The following is a 23,388-nucleotide window of genomic DNA, read 5'->3' as shown; positions in this document are numbered from 1 at the left end:
TTTATTGATTTTGTTGGTTATGACTTTTGTGGTTAGCTTAAGTGCGGTGTTCAGTAGATTTATACCTCTATAATTGATGGGGTCTTCTTTGTCTCCTTTCTTGAACATTGGTATCACTCAAATTAAATTTTTCAAAAATACTTATTAGTTTTCTCAGGATTCGAAAAAAATGAATCCCATTTAAATAGCATTGAAGCCGAAAGTTCGTACCCATCCCCGTAAATAATATATATCTACTCATTTAAAACTACATTAAAAAAATGAAGTCCTATTTACCTTGTCATGTTTTTTCAGAATTTTTCTGAACCCTGTATGATTCAAAGTTTGGTAGTTCTGAAGTAAAATTAAACTCAAATAGAATTCGCTAAAAGCAAGTTTAAGTTCCTGTAGTTTTCTGGTCGGAACCATCCTTCGGTTTCCGCTTTTCTTCTTGCCGAGATTCATATTGTTTAAAGAATCTTTTAGTTCACTATGAAGACTTGCGAATTTTCTAGTGGCCTCGGCCATTTTTTCCGAATAGAATGTGTTGATTTTCTTCAGTTCTTTATCGCAGTAGAGAAAAAATTGTTCTTCGAAGTTTGCCAGATGTCGGGTAACTATTTCTGGTTCTACACTTTCTGCGGAAGGTGCTTCTTCTACGGTCAGGTAGAGCATGCTTTTCATTTCCTGTTGAACCAAAATATAATTAATATAAAAGTTTTACAAATTGCAATATTACATTAGACGGAGATTGACATTATGTTAAAGTACAGTCCAAACTTATATAGCATATTGAAACTCTCTAATAAGCCCTTACTAATAACTGCAAATGAATAATTTAATCTAAGAATATAAAAAAAAGATCAGCCAATAAGTGAATATTGTTTGTTTGTTTATTTATTTACGACTAACCCAATTAGTCTAGCTTCTGCATTAGGCTGGCTTCCGCAAATGATATATCTGACCATCTGCTGACAATGAGAACATTGATAGAGAAGGCGAATGAATACCAGCTACCTGTATTTCATGTCGTCATAGACTATGATTAGGCATTTGATAATATCGAGATGTGGGTCATAGAACAAGCTATTAATAATTGTATAATTGATACAAGCTGACAACAGATGTCTTTATGCTCTTCCAAACTCTATAAAATCAAAACACCTAACAAAACACACAAAAATACTATATAAATAGTCATACAGCATATGACCCATAGTGATCTATGGTAGCGAAATGTGAACTATAACAAAAGCAAATGAGGAAGATCTTTGGGCCTACACTTCATGAAGCAGAAAGGCAATATAGGATAAGAATGTCTCAGAAGACAATGTATCGTTCGTCAAAATGTCTCAGAAGACATTTTGATGAAAGATAAATTACGCCATGGAGTAAGTAAGTAAGTATCTACTTTGGCCCCGACTAACACCTTGGCTGCGATATCAGACAAATAGACCTCGTATTACACTAACAGTTGGCTGCGTCGACTGTGTCATAATGCACTCATAAACGTTCAATACAGTCTCACTTACAAGGCCTATCTGACATATATGCCTTGTAACGCACTCAACCTAAGTTTATAAATTCTCTAAACACAGCCAGGATGTTAACTTTTATAAAATTTAAATGTTAATTTACATTGTGTTCAATTGTTTACAGTTGTTTAAGGGTTAAAATCAATACTTGTCTCTGTAGGGTCTTTCTTATATTCTTCATGTTTTTTCTTAAATACTAAGGGGATATTAATATAATCTAAGTTACCTACAGGTGACATGAAATTTTTAATAGCACAGACATGCATTTTAAAAGTATTAATCTGTTTAAAATATAGTTTTTACTTACCTCGTAACTTATATATTGTTTCCTCCATTCTGGTGTAATATGAGCAGAAAGATGTTCTGCAAATTTCATTTTGAATCACTTACTATGATCTCCCTCCCAGGTCTAACTAGAATCTGTACATTAATCTCATGACAAAAGAATCTAGGTGCTAAACAAAAGGCAAATATGTAAATATTGGATCTTGTAAATTTGGATTAAGTAATGATTGCATTTGTTCCTGAAATTTATTAGCCTACTAATTAAATTGTTTTAAGCTACCGAATGTTGACACTGAAAATTAATCAACAAATGTAAATATGTAAAGGCGTCTTTAATTAACTGTAGAATACCTCGTGATCAGCTGAGTACTGTCGAAAGCAGAGTTGCCAGATGAAATTTCAGAATATCCCTAGACGGGAGCTTCAATTTCCCCTAGAAATCCCTAAATCATATTAATTTGACCTAAAAAAGAAGAAATTGAAAGATGACAGCTGTCAATTTAATTTATAACCTATTAAACACTATGTTTAATCCACTTTAATCATTGATTAGGTAATGTTTTAATGTTTACTTAGGAATATTTATGTCGAGGAACAATAAATAATGACAATAATAATAATATTTGAACAAAAAGATATTTAATAACAACAAAAAATGGCGCCAGTACAGTTTAATAAATCCCTAGATTTAAAAAAAAATCCCTCCAGAGCTCCAAAAGCTTCAAAAAATCCCTAGATTCGGGGAAAATCCCTAGACATGGTAACCCTGGTCGAAAGTCGAAATAGATTAATAGAATTATGTATTTCGAATATTTTAGATTACTACTTATCCTTATTTATATTCTTATTCTTAGAAACAGTAAATATAAGGTTATGAAGGTCGACAAAAACTAATTGATTTCACAAATTATTGTACACAAAAATGTCAAGTAATATTACGTATTTTACATATTTTTTATTTTATGACTAATACATAAAGGAAATAGTGATATGATAAACCTTAGACAAGGAAAGAGAGAGGACGAGTAATCCTATGACCAAAAGTGAAGCCAAACTGACACCAGAGATTTTGATCATCGACGTATCTTTGGGGTATTGTTATGCATTGAGTATTTAAAATAAAAACATGAAATGTATTTAAAATGAAGAATTTGTGTACGGTAAATGTTTTATTAAGTTTCTCATATTACGTACATATGTTTCAATACATACATATGTTTTTATTACGAATTTTAGATGATGATTTACTTTATTTTTTATGAAATTTTAACCTTCAACGAACACCCACCACTGGCAACCCATTGTTATTTTTGACGTGACCGCCATGTTTCTGGTGACAAACAAACCAAAAACCGGCTTCACTTTTGGAACGTGTGTGTTAAATGAGTGTTACCCGTCCTCTCTTTTTTCCTTGTCTAAGTGATAAACTGTTAAGAAATGAAAATAATAAAAGAAATAAGAAGTGACAGATCTCCCTTTGTTGTATGTTATAGAGTTGCGCCAAATGTAGACAACTTAATTTACAGTTTGAATTCTCCTATCTTTAAGAGGCTACATCAGCGGGTCATCAAAACGGAAAACGCGTTCCAAGATTACAGCTTTAATTTTGAATATTTTGTTGAGATATTTGGTACACATATTCGTAGGTAATATAACAAAGAATGGCGGTTACATAATTTCCAGTGTCCAGCCACAGTCGCTCGTCTGGAATGACACGTTTAATTTACATAAGAATTTACGGCTAATCATTGGAAACTATTCATTGGAAAAGCTTTCGATGACCAATACAGAGAGATATTTTAACAGAGATCTCAACAGAGATTTTTGTCAACAAAAATTTTAATGAAAAAAATGTTTATGAAAGTTGAAATGTTTATGAAAAATCGATATGTGGATATCGATATCGGCTCAATTCGATTATAGATTTCTATCCAAAACGTAGAGGCGATGTTGCCAATTGTTATATTACATATAGTTTACATATTTATAGAGCTTTTAATTTATAGGAATTTGAAGTGCAACTTTAGTTTTACTTTAAACGCAATATATTCTTCAACAAAAATGATCAAATAGCTACTATCAAACAAAACTAAGTAGTCTTATTTATTCTTGTTTTTATTGTTTTCATCCAATTTGGAAAAAATCTTGAAAACATTAAATTATCCATACGTCCATCCGTCCGTCGGTCCTGAAACACAACTCCGTTATTAAAACAGCAGGTAGAATAACAAAAGAGGTGTCGAATGAAAGCTTATAACCCCAAGGATGGTATTGAAGGTGAGAAATTTGAACAAGGACTTCCGGTTTTACAAATTCAACCAGAAATACTGTTTTAAAGTAGCCGGAATAGTACAAGCGATAAATTATTGAACGCGCCTTGGCAAAGCGAAAACAAATATATACTTCCGGTTTCACGTCTGTCTGTCCGAGAATATAACTCCTAACTCTTCCGTTTTTAATACAAATAGAATGACCAATTAGTTGTCGAATAAAAGTTTATAACCCAAGGTTGATATTAAAGATGAGGAATTTGACCTCAGAGTTCCGGTTTTAGAGTTGCAACAAGAAATGCCGTTGGAAAGCCACCGAAATAGTATAAGCGATATATTATTCGACGCGCCTTAACAAGACGAGAACAATATAATATATGTATACTTTTAATTTGTATATCATTTTGGGTTAAAAGTTTTAACCGGAAGTGCCATATTATAGTCGCAAAAATAGTACATGTGATATATCAATTGAAGCGGATTGAAAAGTCGACATTGAATCTTTAGTTCCGGTTTTGAAGTCAATTCCGTTAAAAAAGTTATGACCGAAAGTTTAGTAAAAATAACTAAGATTAGTGAAAGATTAGATAAATAAGATTAGTGAAATCGACGCAAAGTTACACGAAGAGTTCAACTATCGACTTCCGGTTCTACATTCGGCCACTTTGGGTGAAAACCTAGGAGTTACGAAGTCCAATTACTTGTTACAAATATATTACCTAATCTAATAATATTATTAATTTTCTTTACTTTAAAATTTATGATTTCTAAAAAATGACACCGAGTGTAAATTACTTTATTTTTTTAACCATTTTTAATATAATATGAAGTCATTCTGCAAAATAAAAAAATAATGGCTGTACCATTTTGTTTTAATTTTTCATATGGAAAACATTTCCTATAATACAAACCTTTGCTTAATAATAAAATTTTAAATATAGTAAAACCTCCGTTAACCGAATCCTTTTCCGAAACATCGTTTAACCGAAATAGCTGTCATTTTCAACAATTTCGTCAATAAAAAGTACATTAAAAAAAGAAATAAAATTAAGGAAATTGTTATTTCCTAACTAGTGCGGAAAGTGATACTTTCATGCACAAGACTGCCGTTGACACGTCGGGCAAGCAGTCGAGTGCGGGGAAGACACTTTCCGCATGAGTTAGGAACAATATTTTTTCTAGGGCCGTATGTTTGGAAAAAAGCCACAAAAAATAGAGTTATATCAATTTTTATTTAGAAATGAAGTGAAAATACACAAATTAATTCTTTGACAAGGTTGTCAAAACCAAACTTTCAATATAATGGGTTACCACGACGACGATATTGGTTTCCATGACGACGATTCAAAACCATTTTAATAGGGCTTTTCATCGATTGTCATTTGTTTCGAGCTTCTGTCATGTGTCACATAATATTAATATATCTACGTCATACGTCTCCGGTTTGTATCATGGTGGATACCAATAACGTATGACATAGATATATTAATTTTATGTGACACATGACAGAAGCTCGAAACAAATGACTGTGAATGAAAAGCCCTATTGTCTACTGATCTGACTTTTAAATATTATGTCAAAATAATTTTATTTCATCGAATTATCAGTAGTAATTGCACAAAAGCTCTAAAATTCTATATTAATTTTAGAGTTCTAGTGCAATCTGTTGCGATTATTTCATGAATAAAACTGTTTAAAACCAAAATTTTATTGTAATTTATTCATGTAAGTACAAATTAGTACAATTAAACATAAAGTTTTTATAAATATTTGACGATTGAAAGTCATCACTTTTATAATTTTTAAAACATTAATTGTCATTAATGTCACTGAATGTATTTTTCATAGCAACGAAGGGCATCTGACGTAATATACTTAACGACGGGCAATTATCAAAAATTATCGATTTAATTCAGATTTCTGTAGCTTTCTATTGGTCAGAATCTCCTATGAATGAAATAATCGCGCTAATTTCATTAAAACATGAACACAATAAGATAAATTTGAAATAAATTATAGTTTATTTTTTAACCAGAAGAGTAAACTAAAAAGACAGATTCACACCCAAGAAAGTCACTAGAATAATAACCAAATACATCTTCTTTTTTGGTTGATCTAGTCGGCCCTCAACGGTAATCCATAAATATTATATTAAATAGGGCTTTTCATTCACAGTCATTTGTTTCGAGCTTCTGTCATGTGTCACTAAATATTAATATATCTACGTCATACGTTATTGGTATATCTAATAATACACACGGTTATTCTTGTTCTCATGATCATTTTTCAGTGCGTCATTAATTATGACGTCACATACTGTATTGGGTGTGTCGAGACTTATTTCGTGTAATTATTGACGAATCTGACAGATGCCAGAATCGTACTTCGCCATAGGTGAAAAGCTTGTGGAATTAAACTAATTAGTAATTTAGTAGATTTGATTTTTACACAATATGTTAACATGTAGGTATTTTTTATAAAGGAGAATAAAATTAAAAAGTAAACAATATTGTTAATTAAATTTATAAATATGGAAACATTAAAAAATGACAAAACTATCCATAAACTGTGTTATTATCTTCTTCTCTAGGTGCTGTCTCCGCTTCAAAAGTTGGCAATCATCAGAGAGATCTTTATTTCTGAAACCGCGGCTCTAAATAATTCATTGTTATTACATCCAAATCAGTTCCTAAGGTTCTTCAGCCATGAGTTACGTCTCCTTACTATGGATCTTTTTTTTTGCATAATGACCTGGAGTATTAGATATACATCTCTCATCACATATCCCATATATCTCAGTTTTCTTCTTATTTGTTAGTTCTTCTCGTTCCCTATGCGTAAGTCTCATTACCTCCACGTTGGCTATTCTATCTACTCATGAGATTTTTAGCACTCTTCGGTACATCTCGAATGTCTCTAGTCTCCTCACGCCAATGACTAACTTTTAACGAACTAAATTCTAAACCAAAACACAAAATAATGCACAAAAACGTTGTGAAACACAAGGGAAGTCGAATTCGAATTTCAAAATGACAGGTACACAAAATACTGACCTGAATAATAACCGTCACTTGACTCTTTGACACTTCTAAAAAATGGCCAAAATGGACGAAGTTTTCGTCAAATGTTCGTAATACGAGTATTTGATTGGCTAGAAAAAACGCGCATTCTAAATATCAACGAATCAAACGTAGGTTAGGAATAGACATCTTATGTATATAACCATTGTAATGCTGCATTATTTTTGTGTTTAATCACGGAGCTACCGCTTTTTCCATCTCATCTAACTTAATGCATTAGAGAGAAATCTAAAAACTGTGACGCACTGAAAAATGATCATGAGAACAAGAATATTAGACTTTATTAGTAATGTCTAAGAACCGTGAATACAACGCTGTGTCTAGGTACACGCTAACGTGTACGCAAATAAAAAAGTTAGGTACACGCGAATTAAACTTCATCAAGCCAGTGACGTCAATATTTAGCGTGCGCAGTGACTTTATATTTTGGTACACGCTATTTTGATATGTGTTATTAGCGTTTGTTTGATAGAAAATATTTTTATTAAGGGAAGGGGAAAGAACAGGGAAGCAAAACTATTCAGATGTTTCAAACTTAATTGTAATAAAACAATGTGTAGGTATATAAAAGTATATATTTAGGTTAGCAAAATAAATATTATGTAGTTAACATGATATATACAAAATACTGTTGAAATAATTTTTATACGTAACTTAACTATACCAGTTTATATTGGTGTTTATTTTTATTTATACAGGGAGTTGAACTTGTTACGATTTTCATAGAAAATTGGTTATAACTTTGTAAATACCCTGTATAACATAATAAACCTTTATATTTTTGTGATATGGAAGTTAGAAGATTTCGAACGTAAAATAAAATATAATAGGGTGTTCCATTTAAAAAACATAAGTTTGGTCTGCCTCTATGTTATCGAACGCCCTGTAACATTCTAACTAATTTTGTAATATGAAGCTCAAAGTTTGATACAATTTTTGATATTAACATTTATTGCTATCTATTAATAGAGCGGATCTACTGAGCTTTATCACACTAATCAATCGCCCCGTATATTTTATCTTATTACTTCTGCTACCCTTAATCACGAATTTTTGTCGCTTATCTTTTTCATACTGTTTTAGAATGTTGTTAAACTCATTAAAAGAACTAAATAATTGTCCACACTCCATAGCTAATAAAAAAAAACTCTTTACCAATCAATATTAAAGTGTAAACAACGCGATTAGACAAATTCTAACCACACTCCGACACTCGCGATACTTACAGATACTTAATACCACAGCATACACGCGGCTCAAATTAGCGTGTACCAAAAACCCCGTCATAAGTACACGCTAAATAATGACGTCATTGACTTGATGACGTTTAAGCGTGTACCTAACTTTTTTACTTGCGTACACGTTAGCGTGTACCTAGACACAGCGATAATACAAACCAAAGACGTATGACGTAGATATATTAATATTTAGTGACACATGACAGAAGCTCGAAACAAATGACAATCGATGAAAAGCCCTATTAATACATCGCTAAAGAGTTCCAAAAACACGAGCCGTTAAATACCGCTATGAATTCCACGATTTTATTGGTTAGAACTACCCACGTGATATCTGTGTTCGTATTGGTCAGAGAATTAAGCAATAAAGACAAATGACAATCAGCTGTTAGACATCATTATGTGATGGAATTTTTATTTTGATGTAAATAAATATTATTACTGATAATTTGTATAAGCAAAATTATTGTACTGCACCTACAGTGACTCACAGCCTCACTTCTGAAATGATACAGTCGTTACTCAATAAAACTAGCTTGTGTCAGTGACCCAATATTAGAAAAAAAAATTACATACTGAAAGTAAGTTACTTAAGTCCTCTAAAATAGCATAAGCTATGTTTTGGGTTTCAAATATACCATACTTAAATAACAATAGTTCTTTAATTATTTTGTGTACGATTTTGATATCAGCTAAAATGATGTAAACTTTTAAAGGAGAATATTAATAAAGAAAACAAAACTCCTTGTTGCTTATTTCTTTGGCTGATAGAAGATTTATTTCTTGCAGTTCAGCTATGTAGATTATTCTTTTGTAATATCCGTCTAATTATTTTAGGGTTACATCTTTTTCCAAACTGTATTTCCACCTCATCTCTCAATTTTGGTTCACTTTTTTGGGATTATTTGCTATTTCTCTGACAATACATCTTAGCTATTAGGACTTTGCAGACGACTGCTCTGAAAAGTTCGTTTGATGTTCATCCGTACCATTCTCTCAGGTTGCGCAGCCAAGATATTCTGCATCTTCCTATGCTTCTTTTTCCTTGAATCTTTCCCTGCATAATGAGTTGGAGCAAGTTGTTTTGGTCCATACATGGCAACATTTTTCATACGAATTTCTAGTTACATACAATCTATCTTTTTATGTCATAAGGCCAAACCCAGTTATACCAGGAAATTGGCTCAGGCCATAGCATTATTCTCTACATATAAAAACTTAGGAAAGTGTGTCCTTTTAGGTGACACAATAGATCGAACACAACGAGCCATGTGTATCTTTTTCGGTACACAGTGTTGAGGACAGTGTATATCTAAAAGGATACACTGGCGCTGAGGGTGTTAATTATTGCATATTTGAAACCCAAAACATAGCTTATGCTATTTTAGAAGACTCATACTAACTTACCTACTTTCAGTATGTAAGTTTTTTCTAATAAATATTGAGCGACTGACACAAGCTAGCTTTATTGAGTAGTGACTGCATCGTTTAAGCTGTGAGCCCCTGTATATGTTTATCAGTCATGGCCTAGCTACACATTAAAATTGTTTCGTTATCATTCCCTGTGTTGCTTTCTTCAGCGTGCACACTGATTTTTGTACAGCAGCTTTTGTAGCCAATAGTTACTCTTGTTTGTTTTCTAGATTTTTCCTAATCAGGACTTGATTTCTTTTTGCTTTGTTACTAACTCCCTTCTACAATAGAGAGTTTGGGGCTTATTATTCGCTAAAGTGTTAGAATGCTTGTGGGTTTTGATATATGTACCTACTACCACAACTCTCAATATAAACTTTGATCAAACTGATAGTGTGACGACTAGATTTTTATAATTTGAACAAACTGCAGTTGTGACGTCACTTCCTGAGTTTGCTCAAACTGTTTGATCAAATTATTTGATAGTGAAACCACGACTTTAAGGATTTAAGTAACATCAATTTAATTTGCAATAAAAAAGATCATGAAGATTTGACGATGCTTGTAAATACATACACCCAATTTAGATAATTTAAGTGACAGCAATGTTTAGATTGTTTTGTCAAATATACCTACATGCAACAAAAAATTTAATAAAAATTTGCATAAAAAAATTGAAGTGTTTTAAAGGTTTCAATATGTAAAAACATTGAACCACAGAAACGGTTTTTTTCCACAAAGGAACAAAAATCGTAGCAACATATTAATAAGTGATACGTTTAAAAATCCAAATGTAAATGAAATTTCAGACTTTTTAAAAGGACACAAGACACAACATGCCCTATACTTTACAAAATGCCGAAGAAAATCATAATTATTATATAATATAACATATAATTTCTCCTAAATTACTTTTCCCCATATCCAGTATATTAACTTTTATGTAAATTATCTCTTTTTGATTTTCATGCATTTATAATTTAATTTATAAGATCTATTCTAGTGCTGCCGTGTTTGTATTGAACAACTGAAATAAATTAAAAGAATATTATAGCTATACAATAATTGTTTATATTTTTTATGAGATAAAAAGAAATATTTTATGAGACTAAGGTACAGTCTAGAAAGAAGACTAGTAGAAACGAATAAATAGTGTTTTTCAATCAATACCGTTTTTCAATACATATTGATTTTCTACCACACTTTTATTTCTCTCATAAAAATTGTCAATTGTAAGATAAACAAGAAATTAATATTTATCCATCATCCTCAGTCAGCTGACTTGTTTTCTTGAAACGACACTTTGCATACAATATTGGTAGTTAAATATCCCGCTCTGTCATTCTTAATCATTTGACCAATACGAACACAGATATCACGTGGGTAGTTCTAACCAATGAAATCTTGGAATTCATAGCGGTATTTAACGCTTCGTCCAAAAACAACTGCTTTTTATATAAAAGCAGACAATCTAAAAATTAAAGGAATAACACATAAAACACAAAAATCGCCATGAAATGTCACTAGTGTCAAAATTTGATAAATGTCATTAGTGTCAAAATTGCGGTTGGACCAATTACAAACAAGCAATACAGCGCGGTAAATTTGAATCACTCCTCTTGGTTAAAAAAACAAACCATAGTAAATAATATCTCAATATTAGTTTATTGCATATATTATAATGCCATATTACAAGGTATTTTACTTTCCCGCACGTCGTGCGGGAAAATTTACTTTTACGCACGCCGTGCGGGAAAGTGCAACTTTCGGAAACACGAAATGCATTGCTTGAAAGTGGCTCTTTTAGCACGGCCGTAGAAAAATGAATATGTTTAGAGTGTTTTTTTAAAAGAAATCTTCTATTTTCTTTTGCGTTTTTCTTTGACAACGATATTTTGCAGCTATATCTTTCCAATACTATGTAGTATGATAAAAGAAGAATACACAAATCAATGTTATTTTTAACCGAAATTCTTGTTTATTTACTGGCAATTTACTTTATTTCATAAAATGAAAATTTAGCATTTATAAAATAGATTTACAGATTTTATATTAAACTTGGCAACATCCATTTCCACAACCAACAGCAGAGTGACGTTCGTCAAATGTCAAAAAATCAAACCCCCAGATTTTCGTGACCAACACTGGCGGTCCGACACTGATATAGTTTTTCATCATAATTTGTCATCGTTATGAATTTGTTTTCAGTGTTCTTGTAAAAAATCAAAACCAAGTTGCAAATATATTTTTGATCGTCTGTAGTATTTAAAATTTCGCGGTAACCAGAAAGTCGTATAATATAATATAATAAAACAGAAATTGTGTAGTTTAAAATGTCGACTCAACCACACAGCAGAAAGCGTGTATGCTACTATTATGACAGTAAGTACAACACAATTTCGAGGATATGCTATGTATTTTATTGCTTTATATTTTTTGGCGCTTTTTTGAAAATTTAGTGTTTTCCACATTGTACGAAATTCGAAAGTATAAGTGAAGAAATCATCGGCAGACTAATGCAACCGTAGAATTGGCGATTTTCTATTGGTCGCCTACTGACATGACGTATGCATGATGCTCATTTTTACGGTTTACCGATACGGTTTTATTAGTCTGTCGTGGTTTTCTTCGACAATTATTAATTTTATCATTGATAATAAATATTATTTATTAAATTTACAGGCGATATTGGAAATTATTACTACGGACAAGGACATCCTATGAAACCACATCGCATACGTATGACTCACAATTTGCTTCTCAATTATGGACTCTATAGGAAAATGGAAATTTATGTAGGTATCATGAGCATGATTTGGTGAAATATATTATTTTTAAATGATTTAATATCCAAATTTTACATATCAAAGATATATAAAATTATATACATACAAATATATATTAGAATCAATTTTACCCTTTAATTTTTTCACATAATAAAATGGAGGGAACTGAAATGTAGGTGTGGGGAAAGAACATAACCCTTTCAAATAAAATGAATTAAACTTATTTGAACTTTGAACATCTAGTTCAAAAATGAATTCACTGTATTTTTTCCTTCTTTAATCTACTTTCTATCTGCTTAATTTATTTTATGCCTTTTTTTCTTAAAAAATTATTCTATTTTGAATACTGAGTTTATTTTAAACAGTTTCTGGTATTCTGGCTTGCAAGCTTTTCAACTTGTGCTATAGCACTAGTCGAGCCTTGACCTTCTCCAGTCTTTTCCACCAGTTGCGTCTGTTCAACAACACAACTGGCGACTTGGCAATTTGCTGCGACAATCTTCTTCATGTCATCGTCCACTTTGTCCCTGGATCTCAGTCTTGGTCTACTTCTACTCTTATTTTCTACTGGTACCGCTAATAGAGTTGATCTATGTAGGTAATTTTCATTTGCTCTTGACCAGCTTAGAAAAATAGACAAATAAAAAGGGGAAAGGAGTGTATTCAAAGATAGCCCAATAAAACTGATTTCTGCCATAATACAGTCCTCTCCCTCTATAACGATATGCAAGGGACCGGGAATTTTCATCGTTATAAGGAGAGATCGTTATAAAGAGAGAGAGAGAGCGAGAAAAAAATCGTTATTGTAATAGTAATCATACTGTACTAAATAACTTGTGTTAATTTTCTCTATTGCCCGAGTTATCGATAACTTTTCTTCAACCGAGAGTACTCTACACGCTTTTTCGAAAACATCTGACTGTTCACAGACTGAGATATAACCGAAACTGAAACTTAGAAGTCGTCAATAGAGGACAACATCTGTGTGAAAACAGTTAAGGCACACCACCCGAACGATAAAAGCGTGTTACTCAACTTTCTGCATATCGGATTGAAATTTGAACTACCAAATTTTTGCTAAATTGGAGCCACAAAATGAATCACTCACTAATCACTTTTTATCAAGTTACACCTACGCAAGAGCTTTGTCAGTTATTCCCTGTGTTTCAATTACCTAAGTGTTATCTTTAATTGGTAAAATTCTCACGGTTTAGTTATCTCAGTTATTGCCAAACGCAAATGGTTATCAGTTATTTCTTGAAAAGTGAGGTCATCGACTATTGAAAAGTTATCGTTATAAAAGAGAATGATATCAGTTATAAAGAGAGAATGATATCGGTATAGAGAAAGAATTAATACATTGTCCTTATGACGAACCAAACAATGTTTAGTATTTTGATCGTTATAGAGGAATTATCGTTATACAGGGAATCATTATAAAGAGAGACTGTAGTTTGATAAGTATCAAACAGGTAGATGGGAATGTTAAAATTTTGTAACATATTTGTACAGTTACTTCTCTGATGATTTCAAAATTGCTATCAAGAACTACAACTTAGTTACAGTTGGATAATATTCTGAGTGCATTGCAATTTTAACATTATGAGAGAGAGAGAGAGAGAGAATATATGTTTATTGTCTAAGAAAAAATCTTGTTGACAAACACTGTTTAAGAGTTTTAAATAAATAAATTAAATTAAAATATGACTAAATATAAAATATAACACATTTACATTATATAACAACTAGAAAATATGTAGTATTGTCAAAAATAAAAAACAAACAAACGACAAGCTGTAAAACTAAATCACAAACAATAATGACAAAAAAAAAAAAAAAAAAAAAAAAATACACGAGATCACAAATACATCAGCTCCAATGGTCCTCAAAAAATTCTGTCAGATCATAATAGGCCCTCTTAGCGAGCAGTCTATCTAATGAATTTCTAAACTTTCTAATAGTTTCCAAATTTTTTATTTCACTAGGTAGTTTATTAAAAATTTTGATGCCGTTAAAAATAAATGAGTCTTTGACTAGTGTGCTTCTAGGTGTAATCAAAGCTAAATTGCTAGCAAATCGTCCAGATCGATTATTATTTTCATATAGATGTTTATTCTTAAAAATAATGCTTGCCGTTTCCAAAATGAAAAGAGATACAAGTGTAAGGATACTGTGTTTAATAAATAAAGGTTTACACGTTTCTCTAGAATTTACCTGGCACAACAGGCGTACTGCCTTTTTTTGAAGCAAAAACACACTACTGAAAAGCTCCTGACTACACGCTCCCCAAAACTGAATTGCGAATCTAAGATGTGACTCTACTAGTGCAAAGTACACAGTTCTTGCTTGGGCAAAACCAAGCTCCCTTCTAGTCGACCGTATTGCATAGCATCCAGATGCAAGTTTTGAATTCAAGGCTTCGATATGCGATTTAAATTTAAGGTCAGGATCAATATTCAGGCCAAGAAACCTGACAGACAGCTGAGGTTCAAGTTCCAGATGTAATTCAAGCATAACATGTTTAAAACACAGAAGCTTGGTTTTAGAAGTGTTTAATGTCAAAAAGTTCGCCGTGCACCAATTTCCAATCATTAAGAGTTCCCTACCTACAGATTGGCGTAAGACATTCAAATCTTTAGCATGCCATATAAGAGTGGTATCATCTGCATAAAGGGTGAAATGAGCAGATACATCAAGGTAGGCTAAATCGTTTATATATACCAAAAACAGAACTGGTCCCAATACCGAGCCTTGGGGCACTCCCCAAGTTACATTCATCAAGTCAGAGTCACAGTCTGTTCTAACAAACTGACTCTGTTATTGAAATAAGTTCTCATTATGAACATGCTATTCTTAAAGTGTCATCTGCATATTAGAGGTTTGTACTTTCTCCTACAGGATATTAGCAACATAACGATTACAGTCTTTCAATGGTATATTTAGGATGGTAAATTAGGAAATGGTTTTTACTGTCTGCTACATCATAAATTGAATATTTTGGCGGCTTAAATGAAGGAAAAGATTTATGAGAAATATCAGTGTCAAACCACCCAAACTGTTCCCCCCTACAGCCAGAACCACCTGATGGAATGAACCTGACCCTGGTGGACACTCAACTGCATATGTACTGGAGTTGCTGCTATAAAACAGAAGTAAAACAGAACCTCATTAACCTTCTGTTACTCGCACAGTGTCTCAGACCGGCCTTGTAAATAGCTTTCAGTAACTCTGATTGTAGTAACGATTTGGAATTTGGAATATGGCACGAGTAACAGAATGTTAAATTGGGGTATAAAGACAGATAACAATGCAATTTGTGAATATTGGGAAATAAAAAAGTGGAGCACCTGAGAGTATGCAGACTTTGCCAATCACAGTGCACCCTTGATGATTTATGGCTTGCAGATACAAAGAATGTAGATGTAAAGTTCTGCAAGCAAACTAAAAGAGCCATTAATATTCAGCTCAGCGGTGTGCTCTTCTTCAAGGTGTGAAATTCTATCAACAAGGGATCTACCTGTTTTATGGAATGATCCCTTGTTTATTTAAGTACACATTTCCATTAATAGTACCCCACTAAGCTGAATATTAATGACTCTCTTAGTTTGCTTGCAGAACTAAAAGCCTGATACTTGATAGAAAAACTGAGTTGGATCCAGATTCGAAAAAGTAAAAGTAAGGCACCAAAAAATGCTACTTTTAGTCTGTTTTAGTTTCAAAAACAAATTTCGTCGTGCCCAATTCCACACACTTAACAGTTTATTTTTGAAAAAGGCTTTTAAATCACTTGCTGCATTTCAAAATTCATCCTCTGATTCATTCTTACTGATAGTATCAGAAATGTGTTAATTTAATGTCTTGAATACCAATGTGAGAGTATTCACAAGAAGAGTTCTTTGGACATTTTTTCAAGGAAGATTACTGTTTCTTGGGCTTTCTGGGGTTCCAATTTTATTACGTTCTTTAGGAATTTCAGGTAGAGATTTTACATGGCTTTAACACATTGCATGCCAGTGTCTAATCCTAAGACTTATACTCATGACTGACAAAAAAATACATATTTAAAATGTGTATAATTAATGGCATACATGTGCGCTGTCCGCTCATTGGTGAAGGCATCATGTGGCTTGCATGTATGCCATCCATGGAGATTTTTGTGGTATTAATATATTATAGGAATTTGATAAATGCAAAAAGTTCTGATGAAGTTCTGGTGAAATAAGGGGAAGGTTAACTTTATTATCATTTAATTTATTATTTAAGTAACAGCTGCATCAACTTCCTATTTGGTTTTTGATACATCAGCCAATATTTAAAACCAGTCTTTGTACTGCTGATTCAAGATAAGGTTCAGCTCTGCTTTGATTACTCTAATTGGTATTTAAACTGTACTCATACATCTATGTACATAATCTATTAACATGTTGAGCACGGGTGTACATAACAAGGGTCTCTGAGCAGGTGTATTTCAAACTGCTTGATATTCTTAAGTAGCTGTGACCGCTTTTGTTGTCTCACCGGCTCATTGCCTGTGATATGTGTGATAGATTGTTAGCATCACACTGTACTCAACGTGTTAACTGTTTTAAAATTCATCACATATACATATAGAGGAGCAGAAAAATATGACATCACAATAGAGGAACAACATGTAATATTATAGTACAAAAAGCACAATAGATGTTTAGACCACTTATCTGTAAAGAAATAAGCAGGGTTTTGCCTTCTTATTATGGTGAAACAACTCTCTTATTGTGGTGAAGCAACTAACTATATTTCAATTTCCTACATATAATAAATAATATTAAGTACTGTAGCATACATGTCATATAAGATAAAATATTACTTATTTTCAAATTATAATCAATTATTGTATCTTGACAGTTTGGGTGAGAATTGAAACTAATTTCAAAAACGTATTATGAAGTCTCAAATCTAGAAGTCTTAAAAGAAGGGTTGAATAAGCTATAATAAACTTCATGTAATTTAAAATTTACATATATTTTTTTTGCAGAGACCCCATAAAGCTACAGCAGAAGAGATGACCAAATTTCATTCAGATGATTATATTAGATTTTTAAGATCAATTCGTCCAGACAATATGTCAGAATACAACAAACAAATGCAGAGATTTAATGTTGGAGAAGACTGTCCAGTATTTGATGGCTTATATGAATTTTGTCAGCTATCTGCTGGGGGATCTGTGGCAGCTGCAGTAAAACTGAATAAACAAGCCTCAGAAATATGCATTAATTGGGGAGGTGGACTTCACCATGCCAAAAAATCAGAAGCTTCAGGGTTCTGTTATGTCAATGATATTGTATTAGGAATATTAGAACTTTTAAAGTATCATCAACGTGTTTTGTATATTGATATTGATGTCCATCATGGAGATGGTGTTGAAGAAGCTTTTTATACTACTGATAGAGTCATGACTGTTTCATTCCACAAATATGGAGAATATTTCCCAGGTACAGGTGATTTACGAGATATTGGTGCAGGAAAGGGTAAATACTATGCAGTGAATATCCCTCTGAGAGATGGAATGGATGATGAAGCATATGAAAGTATATTTGTACCAATTATAAGTAAAGTTATGGAAACTTTTCAACCTAGTGCAGTAGTTTTACAATGTGGGGCAGACTCTTTAACAGGAGATCGTCTAGGTTGCTTTAATCTGACAGTGAAGGGCCATGGCAAATGTGTTGAATTTGTAAAAAAATATAACCTACCATTCATGATGGTAGGAGGGGGCGGCTACACCATCAGAAACGTTTCTAGAGCTTGGACTTACGAAACATCAGTTGCGCTTGGTGTAGAAATTGCAAATGAACTTCCTTATAATGACTATTTCGAATACTTCGGACCTGACTTTAAACTTCATATCAGTCCAAGCAATATGGCTAATCAAAACACCCCCGAATATTTAGAGAAAATTAAAACAAGACTTTTTGAAAATTTGAGAATGTTACCTCATGCCCCTGGTGTACAAGTACAGGCTATTCCAGAAGATGCAATTAACGAAGAATCTGACAATGAGGATAAAGTTGATAAAGATGAACGGTTGCCACAGAAAGATTTAGATAAAAGAATTGTTCCTGAAAACGAATTTTCTGACAGTGAAGATGAGGGAGAAGGAGATAGACGAGACAATAGAAGTTACAAAGGTAGAAAACGTCCACGGTTAGATAAAGGAGGAGAAAACAAAGAAGAGGATAAGATTAAAGATGAAATGAAAGCAGAAAAAGGTTTGTATTATATTCACTTTGTTAAATCTATTAAAAAACATTTTGTACATTCTAAAAACTGATAATCACCAAGTTTTTGTAAAAATTTGCCTTTATACAGGGTATCCCGAAAAGATTGGTCATAAATTATACCACAGATTCTGGGCTCAAAAATAGGCTGACTGAACCTCACTTACCTATATACAATAGTGCACACAAAAAAAGTTGCAGCCCTTTGAAGTTACAAAATGAAAATCGATTTTTTTTCATATATCGAAAACTCTTAGAGATTTTTGATTGAAAATGGACATGTCATTCTTATGGCAGCAACATCTTTAAAAAAATTTAAGTGGCACCCCATACAAATTTTATGGGGGTCTTGTTCCTTTAGACCCCCCAAACTTTTGTGTATGTTCCAATTAAATTATTATTGTGGCACCATTAGTTAAACACGATATTTTTAAAACTTTTTTGCCTCTTAATAAAAACTGGCTTATCGAAAAAATACTAAGAGGCAAAAAAGTTTTAAAAACGTTGTGTTTAACTAATGGTACCACAATAATGAATTACTTGGAACATACACAAAAGTTTGGGAGGGTTTAAGGGATCAAAACCCCCATAAAATTTTTATGGGATGGACAAATCTCACTATAATTCTGTTTTAAGATGTTCCTGCCATAAGAATGATACATGTACATTTTCAATAAAAAATATCTAATAGTTTTCGGTATATTGAAAAAAATCGATTTTCATTTCGTCGGTCTAATGAGCAAATTGCCCAAGTCCATTTTTTCCGAAAATTGTTTTTTGGTGTCATCTAGTAGTAGACTATTTATATATATATATATATATATATATATATATATATATATATATATATATATATATATATATATATATATATATAATTTTGCTAAACGAATTCTGCTGGTCTAAACGTTCTTCCCCATTCAGACGAATATTGCCTATGTCAGTGTTTCTGAAGTTGTTTTGATTGAAAACGTTAGAAAATGTAAATAAATAAATAAATTTTGACTATTATTATTAATATGGATATAGTATATAAGTAGAAAGTTTGTTTAAATATTTTGTTTAACTAATTTTAGGCATAAATCTAACAATGTCAAGGAGGACATTGTTAGATTTATGCTTCCTACACAAAGTTATTAATGCTTTCATAGATTGTCCTCAATTGATATCACTTTTTAGTCTTAAAGTTCCTAGTAGAAGCAACAGATAATCAGAAATCTTTTCAATGCCATTTCACCACACTAATTTTGGTATAAATGAACCGACTACATGATTGGTTCGGAGTGCTAATAGCCTGCCAAGACAAATGGATATTTTTGACTCCAAAATTGGTTTGTTCAAAAAACAACTAAGGGGTATCTTACAATAAGTTTGTTGTAGTTCTGTATTGTTCTTACAATATGTTTGTTTGTATTATTCTGATGTGTTTATTATTTTAATAATTTATTATTGTTGAGGTGTAACGTGTAAAAGTCTTGTTGTGTGTAAAACTTGTAAATGGATGCCGTAAATAAATAAAGAAATAAATAATTTTGGTCAATTATGTATTGCATGGAGTTAGGCAATTTTCTCTTTTTTAAATTTTGTTCAAAAGTTTTTTGTCTCCTGTAAAATTTTCAATTTTTATACCGACGATTTTGCAACTTCAAAGGGCTGTAACCTTCTTTATGAGCACATTTGTACTAAGGTAAATTAGGTTCAATCGAACTATTTTTGACCCCAGAATGTGTGGTATCATTTCGTCCCCTTACTAACAAAGAAACGTATCTCGAATTTCACTGTTTTTGAGATAAATCCATGTTTGATTAAAAAATAACTAGTTCTATTTAATAACAAAGCCACGTATCTCAATCTTTCTTATTTAAGAATCTAAACCTTGGCGTATCTCTGTAATACGAAAAATATTTAGAAACAGATGCACCTATGTGCAAATACGTTTATGTATTTCTGTTATGTAATATTGTAAACTGGAAAGAAAAAGCTTTGGACAGAAAACAATGGAAGGAAGTGGTGAAGAAATGTATGGAAAGACTATAATGTTAAGTGTAGTATTAAGTGTTTTATACAAACAAATGTAATATTGTATATATTATAGTAGTATAGGATATAGCATTATATATAAATATGTAATAGTAATTGTAAGGAAAAATTAAATCTTTCAGCCCTAGGCCTTCACGGCCTGTTGAGCTTAATTAATAATAATAATATTTCTGTTATGAATCTGCTATGCTTAGAAATAAACAAACGTAACTGTTGTACACATTTATTAGTGGCATCAGCTGGCAACACTGGTCGATGTTCGTTTGTAAACTTATGACAACAGGCACTTGTTTCAACGTGGTTTTTAGTTTAATTTCTGTATTTGAAGTAATCAATTATTAGCGAGATATCGAGAAATCCTAGAATAGCTAAGATTAAGGCTTTATTAGCAAAAGCAGCATCCGAGGAATCAAATAAATACGTTACTACTGGTAAGTTGAAATATTATTAATAATATTTATATTGGGGGTAGATATAAAATCATATTACAAGCAGGGGCGTAACAGAGGCCCCCGCAGCGTGAAGCTTGCAGGGGGGCCCCAATCGATCAGGGGCCCCATCTTGTCGTCTGATATTATGTAAAAATCTGATATAGGTATATGATTTTACTTTGTGTGTTTTAATTTAAAAACGTAAATTTATAAATAGGCGTATTCGGCAAGTCAATCATCTCATATCTAGAAACTTACTCCTTTACGGTCTCACGAACTTTTATGGTGACGACAATTTACTATAATGCTTTGTACGTGACCATTGAAAGATTTGAGAAATGCAATTTGCCTAATTTTAGAACAATATTTCTAAATCTAGAAATGGGTTTTCTCTTTAATCTTTACCTACGTTTAGTATTTCGATACAATTATCCAGATGCGTAACAGAGGCCCCCACGCCCTAAGCTTATCAAGCTTATGGGGGCCCCAATATGTCAAGGGCCCCATCTTGCCATCAATATAATATGTAAAAATGTGTTGTTATATTATTTGCATACATACTTTTTTTAAGCAGTGCAGTATTGAAAATGAAATTTCAGTAAATTACAGTTTTGGAGTGAAATTATCAACTTCACGAAGGACGTATTTGCTGGACTATTTAATTTAGGTTCTAGTACACTCCACTTCAAAGTTAGACCCCCAGGATCGAGGGGGTGACACCACTCCTTGGGGTGAAAAACATAGGTACGTTTAGTCCGGAAATGCATAAATTGACTAGTAAAGCAACTTTTGTTCTATAGAGTTTCTTTATCTATGTTAATACTTTTTAAGTCATTTGCAAATGAAAATGTTAATTTTTTAACAAAAAAAAAACAACGTTTTCAGACGGGTTTTTCGCAAATAACTCAAAAATAAGTATTTATCGAATTAAATATTAGATATCGAAAAATATTTGTAGCAAAAATGTAGTTATAAGATACAAGAAAATGGTGTACTTATTCATGAAGTCTGTCGACATAGTAAAAGCACAGTTGAAGCTCATGAAAAATTATTCTTACTCGTCCAATTCCAAATCGAATATTTCAACCTGGAATAACCAAACAATGAAGCACTTTTCGGAAAAAACTAATTAAAACTTTTTGTAAAATCAAAAAAAGCTTTATTTTTATTGTTTTTATTAAAGTTTCTAGCACCAAAACTATACGAGTTACGCTCAAATAAAGTTGACCCCTTTTTTTGGTAAAAATAATCGTGAAAATCTGCCCCTATTTCGCACCCCAAAAAAAATTTATCGTTAGCGCTTTACCATTTACTTTAAATATTTATTGTTTATATGATCTGTAAGTTTGACCAGTTCGACGTTCTTATTTTTGAAAAAATTTGGTTTAATAGTAAAAAAAGTATTTTTATTTTGGAAAAATGCCTTTTTTTAAAAATAACTTAAAAAGTAAATATTAGTGATACGAAAAATCTTAAAGAGTAAAGAAATGTAGGTATTGCTTTTATAAATATTTTGGCTTTATTTTGTTTTCTGTAAGACAAAAATTGGTTAAGATATGGCTGTTTAAAATTTGCATATACTCGTGGTTAGTGACTCGTTCAAGCCCTTTCAACTATATAGAACCCTTTGAAAAAAAGCACTTTGAACCGATGAAACTTACAGGTCATATAAAAAAGTTAAGTAATTTGTAAGACGATAATGATTAGTTTCGTTTGGGGTGCTAAATAGGGGGAGATTTTCACAATTTTTTTGCCAAAAAATGGGACTAACTGTATTTTAAGCGTTACTGGCTTAGTTTTGATGCTATAAACTTTGTAAAAAATAAAACTTCTTTTAAACACTTTAAAAAAGTTCTAATGAGTTTCCCCGAAAAGTATTTCATTTTTTGGTTATTTCACGTTGAAATATTCGATTTGGAATTTGAAGAATAAGAAAAACTTTTCGTGAGCTACAACTTTTCTTTTACTGGGTCGATAGACTTCATTTTTGTTTCATTTTTTATAAGCTAATAAATACATTTTTGCTAACTATATTCTGTTCCATCAAATACTTACTCTTTGAACTATTTGCGAA

General features: G+C 31.9%; 2 protein-coding genes across 2 annotated transcripts in view; one reads left to right on the top strand and one right to left on the bottom strand.

Annotated features, from left to right (window-relative positions):
* Positions 1-2,176, bottom strand: part of LOC126885727 (xenotropic and polytropic retrovirus receptor 1) — a 61,689-nt gene extending 59,513 nt beyond the window's left edge. The window contains exons 1-2 of the mRNA XM_050652496.1: positions 1,822-2,176; positions 277-666 (exon numbers count right to left, since the gene is read on the bottom strand). Of these exons, the coding sequence (XP_050508453.1) occupies positions 277-666; positions 1,822-1,890 (459 nt within the window). The 5' untranslated portion in view covers positions 1,891-2,176. The remainder of the gene's footprint in view (positions 1-276; positions 667-1,821) is intronic.
* A 9,728-nt stretch (positions 2,177-11,904) lies between these two features.
* The window catches only part of LOC126885726 (histone deacetylase HDAC1), a 30,472-nt gene continuing 18,988 nt past the window's right edge, over positions 11,905-23,388 (top strand). The window contains exons 1-3 of the mRNA XM_050652494.1: positions 11,905-12,182; positions 12,483-12,595; positions 17,601-18,834. Coding sequence (XP_050508451.1) covers positions 12,134-12,182; positions 12,483-12,595; positions 17,601-18,834 — 1,396 coding nt within the window. The 5' untranslated portion in view covers positions 11,905-12,133. The remainder of the gene's footprint in view (positions 12,183-12,482; positions 12,596-17,600; positions 18,835-23,388) is intronic.

This window comes from Diabrotica virgifera, chromosome 5 (genome assembly GCF_917563875.1).
Source record: "Diabrotica virgifera virgifera chromosome 5, PGI_DIABVI_V3a".
Taxonomy (NCBI): domain Eukaryota; kingdom Metazoa; phylum Arthropoda; class Insecta; order Coleoptera; family Chrysomelidae; genus Diabrotica; species Diabrotica virgifera.
The sequence above is the reverse complement of the archived record's forward strand: the minus strand, read 5'-3'. Positions and strand labels throughout refer to the sequence as shown.